Source organism: Tupaia chinensis, unplaced genomic scaffold (assembly GCF_000334495.1).
Source record: "Tupaia chinensis unplaced genomic scaffold, TupChi_1.0 Scaffold000320_1, whole genome shotgun sequence".
Taxonomy (NCBI): Eukaryota; Metazoa; Chordata; class Mammalia; order Scandentia; family Tupaiidae; genus Tupaia; species Tupaia belangeri.
In genome coordinates, this window is record NW_006159813.1 from 2754020 (window position 1) to 2764866 (window position 10847).

The window sequence follows — 10847 nt, forward strand, 5'->3', positions numbered from 1 at the left end:
CTTGCCCTTCTTTGTTCTCGTGCGCCTGTCTCCTCCACGTGTACCCTGTCTCTCTCTCTTCTTCTCTCTGTCTCTCTTTCTCTCCTTTCTTCCTTCTCTCCTTGTTCTTGTTCCTGTTCTTTTGTTTTTCTTTCTGCCCTTCCTCTTTGCACCAAGCTGGACAGAGGCCGGTGGAAGAATTTGAGCTGTGCCTTCCCGACGGGGATGTATCTATTCATGGTGCCGTTGGTGCTTCCGAACTCGCAAACACAGCCAAAGCAGGTGAGGAGGAGTCGGAGGGGCCCCACCCTGCAGGTGGGCAGGGCTTGGTAAGCCAGAGGGGCAGGAGGAGGGAGGCAGAGGCTTGGCTCTGCACAGGAGATCTACCCTCCTGAGCTCCCTCTTTTAGAGGTACCTGGGACGCGCCTGGTTTGGTGGGATCTCCAACGTCTCAGGGCCATCTCTCCCAGAGAGAACGGGGGAAATCCACACACCATCCTGTGCTCTCTGAAATCTCCTAGATGTCCCATACATACTGAAGATGGAATCTCACCCGCACACCACCTGCTGGCCCGGGAGAACCCTCTACTTGCTAGCCCCCAGCTTCCCCGACAAACAGCGCTGGGTCACCGCCTTAGAATCAGTTGTCGCAGGTGGGAGAGTTTCTAGGGAAAAAGCAGAAGCCGATGCTGTGAGTATAAACACGGGCGTGGGAGCTTGTCTTTGTAAAGAGGGCTGACTCGGTAACTGGTCATAACGATGGGAACCCTCGTGGCTGTCTCCATGTCCCTCAGCCTCCCCCTTGAGGGGTGATGGCCCCAGTCAGCGTCATGACTGGTGACGGAGGCACAGGCTCCGAGGTAGCTTGTATAGCATCCCAAGCCCTCCCTCTGCAGCCTCGGAGAATGGGGGAAGCCGAACCGTTTAGCCAGGTCTTGGGGCTTGATAAACCTTGGTCCTGGGAATGTCGCATCAAGTGTGCTCACAGAGAAATCCTCTCCCCTGTTGGCTCTGATGAGTTTGTTTGGTTTGAGGGCTCTAAAGCCACACTGTAGGCTAAAGACAGCCTTGGCACCCTCTCCACTGCTGCAGTATTTGCCTTTCCATGGGCAGTTCGGAAATCCTCCTTACCCTTCAGATGTTAGAAACGTGGCTGGGCCGTGCTTGGCATCACCCTTAGAACATCCCAGCGGATACAAACAGTGCTCATCGCACACTGGTGTTTGCTCCACTGAAGACTAAACACCTCTTTTCAGACCTTAGCGCCTAGTAAATGCACAGACTGCTAACATTCAGAAAATTGTTAACTGCGGGCTTCCCGAAAAGGGCACTACTCACTGGGTAGACCTGTTTCGATGACCTGTTTTGCTGTTATCCATGTGAGCCTTTCACTGAAACCCACGTTCATGTGTGTATACTAGGCCCGTGACTGTGTTTCCTATGAGCTTCTTCCCGCGTGGGTTCAGGTAAAAAAACTCTGAGGCTTCTTGGTTTGCTGCTGACACTGTGCTTTGCACTTTGACAGCAGCCCAGAGGGTAGGAACCTTCCACGGAGCCTGCTAACCCTTTGCAGGTGAAATCGCTTTAGCTTCAGCTTATTTCTTATGACAGAAGAGCTTCCTGTGCCAACTACGCTCACCCACTTCTGCATCTAAGCCGAGTTCTAACTCCAGTGCTGATTAACAGCCACCCCCGCCCCCCAGAGAAACTGTTTTAACACCCAAAGCTTGCCTTTAGAGCTCAGGTCAAAACCGGGGGCGAGCTTAGTAGATATGTGTTTCTGAGCATCTCCAGGAATCACTTGCCTCGAAACTTCTGTTTGTCTCTTGGTATCATTTGGTCATGAGCAGTTCAATTTCACTGTGAATTTCTTTCTCTCTTTTTTTTTTCCTTCCACACGTGTAAAGAAATTACTTGGAAACTCCCTGCTGAAACTGGAAGGTGATGACCGCCTGGACATGAACTGCACACTGCCCTTCAGCGATCAGGTAGTGTCTCCTGCGCACCGTCAGCTGGTGTCCGGCCATAGCCCCGCACCACCAAGACAGAAAGGGTGGTGCAGTGTCTGACACTCTCACTGGTGGGGTTGTGACAGTGACATGGTTGTGCTTACGGGTCTGCCTTTGGACGTCTGCCCTTGCAGGTGGTGTTGGTGGGCACCGAGGAAGGGCTGTATGCACTGAATGTCTTGAAAAACTCCCTCACCCACGTCCCAGGGATCGGAGCAGTCTTCCAAATTTATATCATCAAGGACCTGGAGAAGCTACTCATGATAGCAGGTGCGAGGCCCGGGACACGGTGCTTTTCTTGTCTTTTAAGGGAAACCATTTGAGAGCCAGATTTCATGCTCGTGCACCACCAAAGCAGAGCCTCCTGGTCAAAGGTTGGAACAGTGCTGGCCTGTTTCTTCCTGTCCCTGTAGATGCCCAAACCTCTCTGACCAGATCTGGTCCCTTTTCAGAGTCAGATCAGCACAGTCTGACAGCCCTCAAAGAATACCTCACCATCTTGCCAAGTGAAGAGTTGCCAAACCCTCTGTCCTGACTGCACTGGTGCTGCTGAGGGCCATGGCCATCTGAGAGCCCACCTGCTGTTACTGTGTGCTGTCCATGAGATCCGTGAACTCCCCCAGACCCTTCCTCCAGATTTGGCACTTGCTGACATTTTGTCACAATTCTTTTCTCTGTTCCCCCCTCCCCATCACACCACTTTTTTTCATGAACCATTTGACAATTAGTCGTAGGTATGACCTCAAGTCTTCAGCATGTTAACCTAAGAATAAGAACATTCTTTCAGGTTTTTTATTTTTAATCTTAGCATAATTTTTTTTTCTCTCACGTTGTTGACCATACTGTATTTTTTTTTTTTCCTTAAGGGAAAACCAGTAATTGATTGGTTTTGTTTTTGAAATATCCACAGTTAGATCTGAAGGTTTTAGGCATGGCTGGATCCAGAGGCTAAAATAATGTGGTCAGAAATGAGTCTTTCTTGATCTTGTCATTCTTTTCCTGCCATCATCTCTGTTTTCCCTCCCCTCCCATCTTCCTCCCTTCATTTTACATTCATACATCAAAATGGAGAGGAAAACACGGAGAGTCCCCATACACCCGCTGTCCCTACGTGTGCACACAGCCTCCCCTGCCGTCAGCATCCTCCACCACGGAGGTACGTGTGCCGTGATTGTCACACCGATACCGACACCTCCTTACCACCCAGTCAGTGTTTACACACGGTTCACTCTTGCTCTCACACATTTTAGAGATTTTGACAAATGTATATTGACAGGTGTCTACCATGATAGTATCAAACAGAATCGTTTCACATGGTACAACGTCTACATGCAGGACATTCAACACTTGCTCTAACATACTGAGCTGATATACTGTCCCTAGTCAGATTTTACCTGTGGCCCCAATCAGATCCTTTGTAGTCCTTCATTTTGCCAACTCGTAGTCCAGCTCGAGGTCATGCACTGCATTGCCTCATGTCTCTTTAGCCTGGGATGGTTCCTCAGCCTTTCTTCTGTCCTCTGTGACGTTGCCACGTTGGAACAGTCCACGCCTGTTGTCTTGTCGAATGCTCACTCATTGCTCCCTAACTCAGTCTTTCATTTCTTTGCTAGGGAGCAGATTTGAAAATACAGTTCACATTCTCCAATTTTATATCTGTAGAATTTTTTTTTTCCCTCAGAATCTTTTTAAGTTTCTTTCTTTCTTTTTCTCTCTCATTCTTCAGAGAGAGTCAGTCAGTCAGTCTACTCTGAATCTCAGCCAGCCCAGATCGTGGACACTTGTGTGCTTGGCATGCACAGGGAGGGCCCAGGATGAAACGCTAGGACCTACCCACATGTATCTAGTTACATTACTGCTATGCCACCACTGCCCCTCCTCCTCACCCCCTTTTTTATTAAATGAGTGAGAGCATGGGATGGAGAAAGAAAAGAGATCATTACAAATTTTTTGACAAGGTTTCATCATGTCATGACCCTCCTGTCCCAGCCTCTTTATTAGCTAGGACTATGGGCACACACCACTGTGCCCTGCCCATTTAGTTTGGGTTGGGAACCCAACCTTGGCCTTCCATGTGGCCTCAACCAACAAGCAGTGACTCCCTCCCTCTTCCAACACTGTGGCTGGACCTTCGCCTCTGGCTCTTTACTAAAAGGCCATGTGTTTATCTTAGATCTAAAACATGGACCAAAAATACTAGGTTGTAGGAAAAGTCTTGATGTATTTTTTTTCCATGCAAAAATGAATCATGACTTTTCCAGCGACCCAATATGTTTATAGGGATCTGTGGAAAAATCTATCTTCATGGTCTCTTATGGTTTATTGGTGACTTGAACCAGGACCGTCATCCCGGGTCTTTACTCACTGACTTCACGCTGATAAGAGGCTTCTCTTCCCCTCCAGGAGAAGAACGGGCCCTGTGTCTTGTGGATGTGAAGAAAGTGAAGCAGTCCCTGGCACAGTCCCATCTTCCCGCCCAGCCAGACATCTCACCCAACATTTTTGAAGCTATCAAGGGCTGCCACTTGTTTGCTGCTGGCAAGGTGAGCTGTCAGCTGGTGGAATGTTCTGGAAATTAACACTGCCCCTCTTCCCACAGAGCTTATTGATTTGCCCTTGAAAATTGTGTGCCCTCGCACCGGGTTAAATTTCTCTTGTTTCCTTTAAGTACATGAGATAATTTATGTAGCCCTGAAAATTGCACAGGCTGAGAGGAAAATGAGAAGAAAATTAACAAAACTGACAGGATGGCCCTTTGTTTTTAAAAAGTGTGAATGTGTGTTGTATGATGAGCCCTTTTTAAAAAAAAAAACAAATCTAACATGGAATCCCATGGATGAAAGGATGTTTTATTATTAGAAATTTATACTTTCTAATTTATCACATTTGTAAATATACAATCAGTCCATGAGAATGCAAGTTAATTTTTTCATAGCATATTGAAATTTGGCACATAAATATGGGGGGGCTTCAAAGTGTGTGGCAAAATGGAATTACAAGTTTATTTTGGTGCAAAAAATCGAAATCTATGCATATTTTTCTCATAATATGGATTTTCCATAAACTTTTGAAGACCTCCTCATAACCACACTTGCGTCTTTAAAAATGTTTAATGAAAATGAATATGTATGAGTATATACGCACATATAAATAAAAATTCAACAATATCTGAGTCAAGGGAGTTCTGCTGTTTTGTAAACATCACCTTTTGCACCTCAGCAGACTACCCACAGGGTGTTTGTTCATTTAGTTGCTCAATTAACGTTGACCACATCTTAGGTACATGGCTGGTCTATTCTGAGGGATGCAGGACTGATCCGGAAGAGACATGGGCAGCCATCAGCCCTCTGCACGGGGAACTTAACCCTGGCCTGTGGTTCTTGGTGGGGTTGTGGTTTCTGGAGCCTTCTGGTGAAAAGGAAGATTCTTTTCCTAGTCACTTACATGAATGTCGGGCCTCTTTAATTGTGGCAAATAACAGAAAGGAGACAGCATGTAAAGGAAGGAGTGGCTGGCTTAAGAAAGTGTAAATGTGAAACATGCTTCTTGGAAGAGGTGAATCTTTTTTTTTTTGGAGAGGTTTTTGCTATAGGGCACATGTGCTTGCCAGAAAGACAGAGGGAGACAGAAAGTGAGAAATCACCCCCCAGGAGGATGGCCATGTCGCAATCCGTTCTCCTCCATACGCATCTTGGGGTCTTGGGCATGCATGCACATGTGCCAGGCGTGAGATTAAGCCTCCGGGTCTGGGACTCGAACCGCGGTCGGCTACATGGGAGTCCAACGACATACCCATTGCATCAACTGCTGGTCCCAGAGGTGAATCTTAAGGAGAATGATAGAAATTGCCAGAGGGAACTGGGGATTTCAGACAAGCCCAAATAAGGTGAAAACCATGTACTCATCAAGTTGAACAATGTTTTTCTTTTAAAGAGAAAATTTTTTTTCTTTTTTCTCTCTTCTGTTATTTGCTGTGTTCTTTTCTAGTATCACATTACCTTTCTCATCCCTACTCTTACTTGTGACATATCTTTCACCTTTCATCCATCTCAATCTCACCAGAGACATTGTGATTTTATTCATCTTCACAAAGGAGCAGCTTTGAGCTTTATTATTTCCACTATGGCATCATTATTTTTTTTAATTTGCCAGATAGTGCACGTGCTTGCCAGAGAGAGACAGAGGGAGGGAGAGGAAGAAGGCACCTCCCATGGGGCATGGGCTGTCACACTTCTCTTCCATCTCTCCCTCCTTTTCAGATTCTGGGCATTCACGCAGACGTGCCTGGCATGCTCTTCAAACTGCCTAGTCCAGGACTCTAAACCGTGCAGCCGGTTGTGCGGATCCAGCTCCCTTAACCACCAGGCCACAGGCTGGCCCTAGCATCATTTTATGTGTCATAAATATTTGCTTTTATTATTATTTTTTTAAATTTTTGTGCTAGGGCTTGTACACTCTCAGAGAGAGCGAAAGAGACGGAAAGTGAGAAATCACCCCCAGGGCATAGCCACACCACAGCCTTTTACTCCACTCTCCTCTCAGGATTTTGGGCACGCGTGCATTCACACCTGGCGTGTGTCGCAAGCTGTAGGTCCGGGACTCCGATTGGGAAGCTGGCCATGTGGGATCCAGCCACCTCAGTCTCTGAGCCACCTGCTGGCCCTATTTTGTTTTCTAATTCCTTCATTTTTTTCCCTGACCTTCCTCTGTTCTTCTGATTTCTTGTTTTGTTCATTAATTTTTAGAGTATTTTTTCTGTTTTAAGCATTTTAAGGCTATGCATTCTCCTCTGTTATTTCAGTTATACCCTGGAAACTTACTATCATTCCATATATTTTTAAATTTTTCTTATGAATTTTCTACGAATGATGAGTTACTTAGGAATGTGCATTTTGGCTTCCAAAAGTTGCTTTTTATGCATTCGTAATTATTTTCATGAAAATGCTTGAATCTATACAAATCATGAAGGCTAATGTGGCAAACGTCCAGGAATGCACTACCCAGCCTAAGGAGTAGAATGTTACTAACCATTTTCATTCTCCTGAGTGTTTCTCCCAGTCCCACCCTATCCTCCCCAACCACCTTACCAACCGCCAGTCTTTTCAGGACTGAACTGAGCAATAAGTCTCTTTCATCCCTGATGAAAGACAAAAATCTGACTACAGGAGTTGATGCAAGAGAGAGTCAACTCTTCTAGAAAAAGAGAATTTTGACATAGAATTCTATATACACATATCTTAGTTAAGACTTTTCCCTCTGGACCAGAATTTTCTCTAAATTCTTTTTTTGCTAGAGGGTACGTGCGCTTTCTGGAGAGAGAGAGGCAGACAGGGAGAGGGAGAAAGCACACCCAATGGCACATGGTCGCACCACAATTCCTTCTCCATTTCTCCATCCTTTTGGGATTTGGGGCAGACTCACACACACATACACACATGTGCCTGGTGTTTCTCAAGCCACTGGAACTGGGGTTTGAACCACGAGATCAACCATGCAAGATTTAGTTTACTTAATCAGTACTCCATGAAGACAGATCTCTCTAAATTGTTAGTTATTTCTACTACCTTTCCTGTCCCCTCCCTCATCCGCCCTCTCCTCCTCCCCACATAGTTAGAAAGGTTGTCGAAAGACTGTCTCCAGCAAAAGGCACATACCCAAGAAATGTGTGTGGTGTCAGGTGAGCCATCTCTGCATCCCAGGTAACACAGCGGTTTTCAGCTGGAGAAATTGTGCCCTCCTTGGGGACACTGGGCAATGTCTGGAGACGTGTTTGATTATCAGGCCCGGGGCTGTTACAGGCATCTGGTGGGTCAAAGCAAGGGATACTGCTTAACCTACAATGGATGGGACAGCCCTCCCCACTCCAAGGACTGATCTGGTCCAAACGGTCAGTAGCGTTGAGGGCAGAAGACCCTGCTCTGAGCCGATGTTCCATCCCTCGTGTTGCCGCAGAGCCAGTATTCACACAGATGACTCTCTTTTTCTTCCTTTCTGTTTTTTTTTTTTCTCCCTCCTGGTTGCTTTTCAGATCGAGAACGGGCTCTGCATCTGTGCAGCCATGCCCAACAAAGTCATCATCCTCCGCTACAACGAGAACCTCAGCAAGTACTGCATTAGGAAAGTAAGTCCCGGCCTCATCTCCACTGTGCAAGGTCCAGCCTGCCTGCTGTCATGGCGGACTGGCGTGGACAGTGTGCCTTCTCAGGGACTAGCTTCTGGTCCCTTCTACCATGCAGTCCTCCACCAGGTGACCTCCCTCAGCAGCAAGTCCCTTCTTTCTAGAGGAAGCTCCAGTGTCACCGGTAGCGACAGTTCTCGTTCTCATTTTTCTGCTCATGTCTGGGAGCTGCCTCCCTATCCAGCCCAGTAAATTCAGTTCCTTCTTGAAGCAGAAAGTTGGCCGACAGAGGAGACACTTATTTTGAACCAGTGGATAAAAGGAAGGTGCTCTCTCTGAGGAGCTAGACGTCTCGGGTAGCACTTATCAGAATCTTCCTCAGGTCCTAGACGGTTCTATTAATAGCATTTTGGAGTACCCAGCGCTGGCTCCATTTCAATAGGTAATTAGGGAGCAGGTTCTCCTCGGAGCAGAGTGCATTGTGGTGATGTTTGCAGTGTGGACAAGGTGGAGATTAGATTGTTAATTTTTGTTTTTGAGAGGTTTTATTTATTTTTATTTTTTTCTTTTGCTATAGGATGTGTGCAGTCACTGGAGAGACAGAGAGAGATGGAGAGAGAGAAAGTTACCACCCATGGGGAATGGCCATGCTGCAATCCCTTCTCCATTTTTCTCTCTGGATTTCGGGCACACATGCACAGGTGCCCAGTGTGAGTTTCAAGCCACCAAGTCTGGGACTCAAACTGCAGTTGGCCATGTGGGAGTCCAGTGCCTTAACCACTATACCACCTGCTGGTTTCAGATCATTCAACTTTTTATAGTCTTTTCCATTTCTTTCATGAGAGAGAGAGATACAGAGGAAAAGGGAGAGACACACAGAGAGAAGGAGAGACAGAGAGCACCCCCAACAGTCTTTACGCTGCAGTCCTTTCCCAGTCAGCCCAGGTCATTGGCACGCGTGTGTATGTGTGTGCCCTTGGCGTGCACAAAGAGGCTCCAGGACATGAACCGAGGACCTTCCCGTGTGGGTCCAGCATAGCAGAGCCCATGCTATCACATCCAAAGCCCTCAATGATTCCATTTGCCTTCTTCTGTAGAAGGCTGTCCATTGTCCCCACACTCAGAATGGTCTGCTCAGCATAAGCTTGGTGCTTTCATGATTCGTGTGCAGAATGAAATGAGGGTGAATAATAATATCTAACAGTCATTACCTGTCAGAGGAACTGTTTCTTTTCCTTTGTGTGTGTGTGTGTGTGTGTGTGTTTGTTTTTTAAGAGAGAGATTTTTGCTATAAGATGTGTGTGTTTGCTGGAGAGACAGACAGGCAGAAGTCACCCCCTCCCTGGGGGGGGATGGCATGCCACAATCCCTTCTACTCCATTTTCCTCTTGGGATTTTGGGCATCCATGCACACATGCCTAGTGTGTTTCAAGCCGCCAGGTCTAGGATTCGAACCACGGGTGACCATGTATGTAGGAGTCCAGTGACCATTATGCCATCTGCTGGTCCCTTGTTTTGTTTCTGTTTATTTAAAGAGAGAATTTTTTGCTATAGAGCATATGCATGAGAGACAGAGAGACAGAAAGTGAGAAATCGCCCCCTAGCAGGGATGGCCATGCCACAGTCCCTTCTCCTCCATTCTCCTCTTGGGATTTTGGGCACGCACCCATACATGTCCAGTGTGACTCTTAAGCCACCAGGTCCAGGACTCAAACCACAGTTAACTGTGGGAGTCCAGCTACATAACCATTATGCCATCTGCTGGTCCCAGATGTCCTCTGGGGAGAACATTGTTAGTTTAGCTTGTATATTTATTGAGCACCCACTGGTACCAGAGATTGAGTTGCCTTTTACACTTGGTCACAAAAGTGCTGACTAGCAGAAGAGTGGGGTGTCATCCTTGGTTTTCAAGTAAGACAGTTGACGTTAGGAGAGGTCTTAAGTTATATTGGTGAGACCAGACCTGAAGTTTGATTTTTCCCTACGTTTCACTATATCATCCTGCCTAAAATGTCCCCCTACTTAGTAGATGATCAGTAAGTATTCAATGGTAATGATAATGCTTAGTAACATTTAACTGTTAGCTTCAGGAAAATTCTCAGAAACCATTGCTTCTTTATGATCCCTGGCCACCGTGTAGAATAATCACGGCAGATTTTTCGATGACCTTAGGATTGGTCTAAAAACAAGAAACGTAATTAGGAAGCAGATAATTAAGATGGGATGACAGTTATGATGAAAATGATGATGATAATTGTACCCGCAGCGTAGGCTCAAATTAGGAGCTAGCAAAGAGAAGGAAACTAGAAACACTCCTGCTAACCACCACTGTCAATAGTTGGTGTGTTTTCCCAGCCTTTTCATTTTTTTTTTCCTCTGACAAAAATGTTGGATTGATAAAGTTCTATATTTTATTTCTTTAAGCTTTTTATAAAGTTAATTTTTTTCCCCCATGAATGAGAGAGAGAGACAGGGAGGCAGGCATCCCCAATAAGGAGAGAGTTGATGCCATGATCCACCCCCAGCCCCAGCTAGTCCTGGCTCATGAGCACAGGTGTGTCCAGTGTACTCAGGGAGGTCTCTGGACTTGAACTGGGAACCTTCCCAGGTGGGTGAGCCACACAGAGCATCACATTTTACCAATGCACCCTTGAGTGGCCCTTGTATCTTTTCATCGAAATGATGTTTTTCTGCTCAGTTGCACTTTAGCCTTGCTGTCTTAGCCTGGGGTGGTACAGGAC

The 10847-nt window shown here is 46.4% G+C and overlaps 1 protein-coding gene across 4 annotated transcripts in view; it reads left to right on the forward strand.

Moving 5' to 3' along the window:
• The window catches only part of CIT (citron rho-interacting serine/threonine kinase), a 205091-nt gene that overhangs the window by 178018 nt on the left and 16226 nt on the right, over positions 1–10847 (forward strand). For all 4 annotated transcript variants that reach the window (XM_006151544.3, XM_027773085.1, XM_027773086.1 and 1 more), the window contains 6 exons: positions 157–261; positions 501–670; positions 1887–1967; positions 2123–2258; positions 4392–4531; positions 8017–8109. In XM_006151544.3, the coding sequence (XP_006151606.1) occupies positions 157–261; positions 501–670; positions 1887–1967; positions 2123–2258; positions 4392–4531; positions 8017–8109 (725 nt within the window). The remainder of the gene's footprint in view (positions 1–156; positions 262–500; positions 671–1886; positions 1968–2122; positions 2259–4391; positions 4532–8016; positions 8110–10847) is intronic.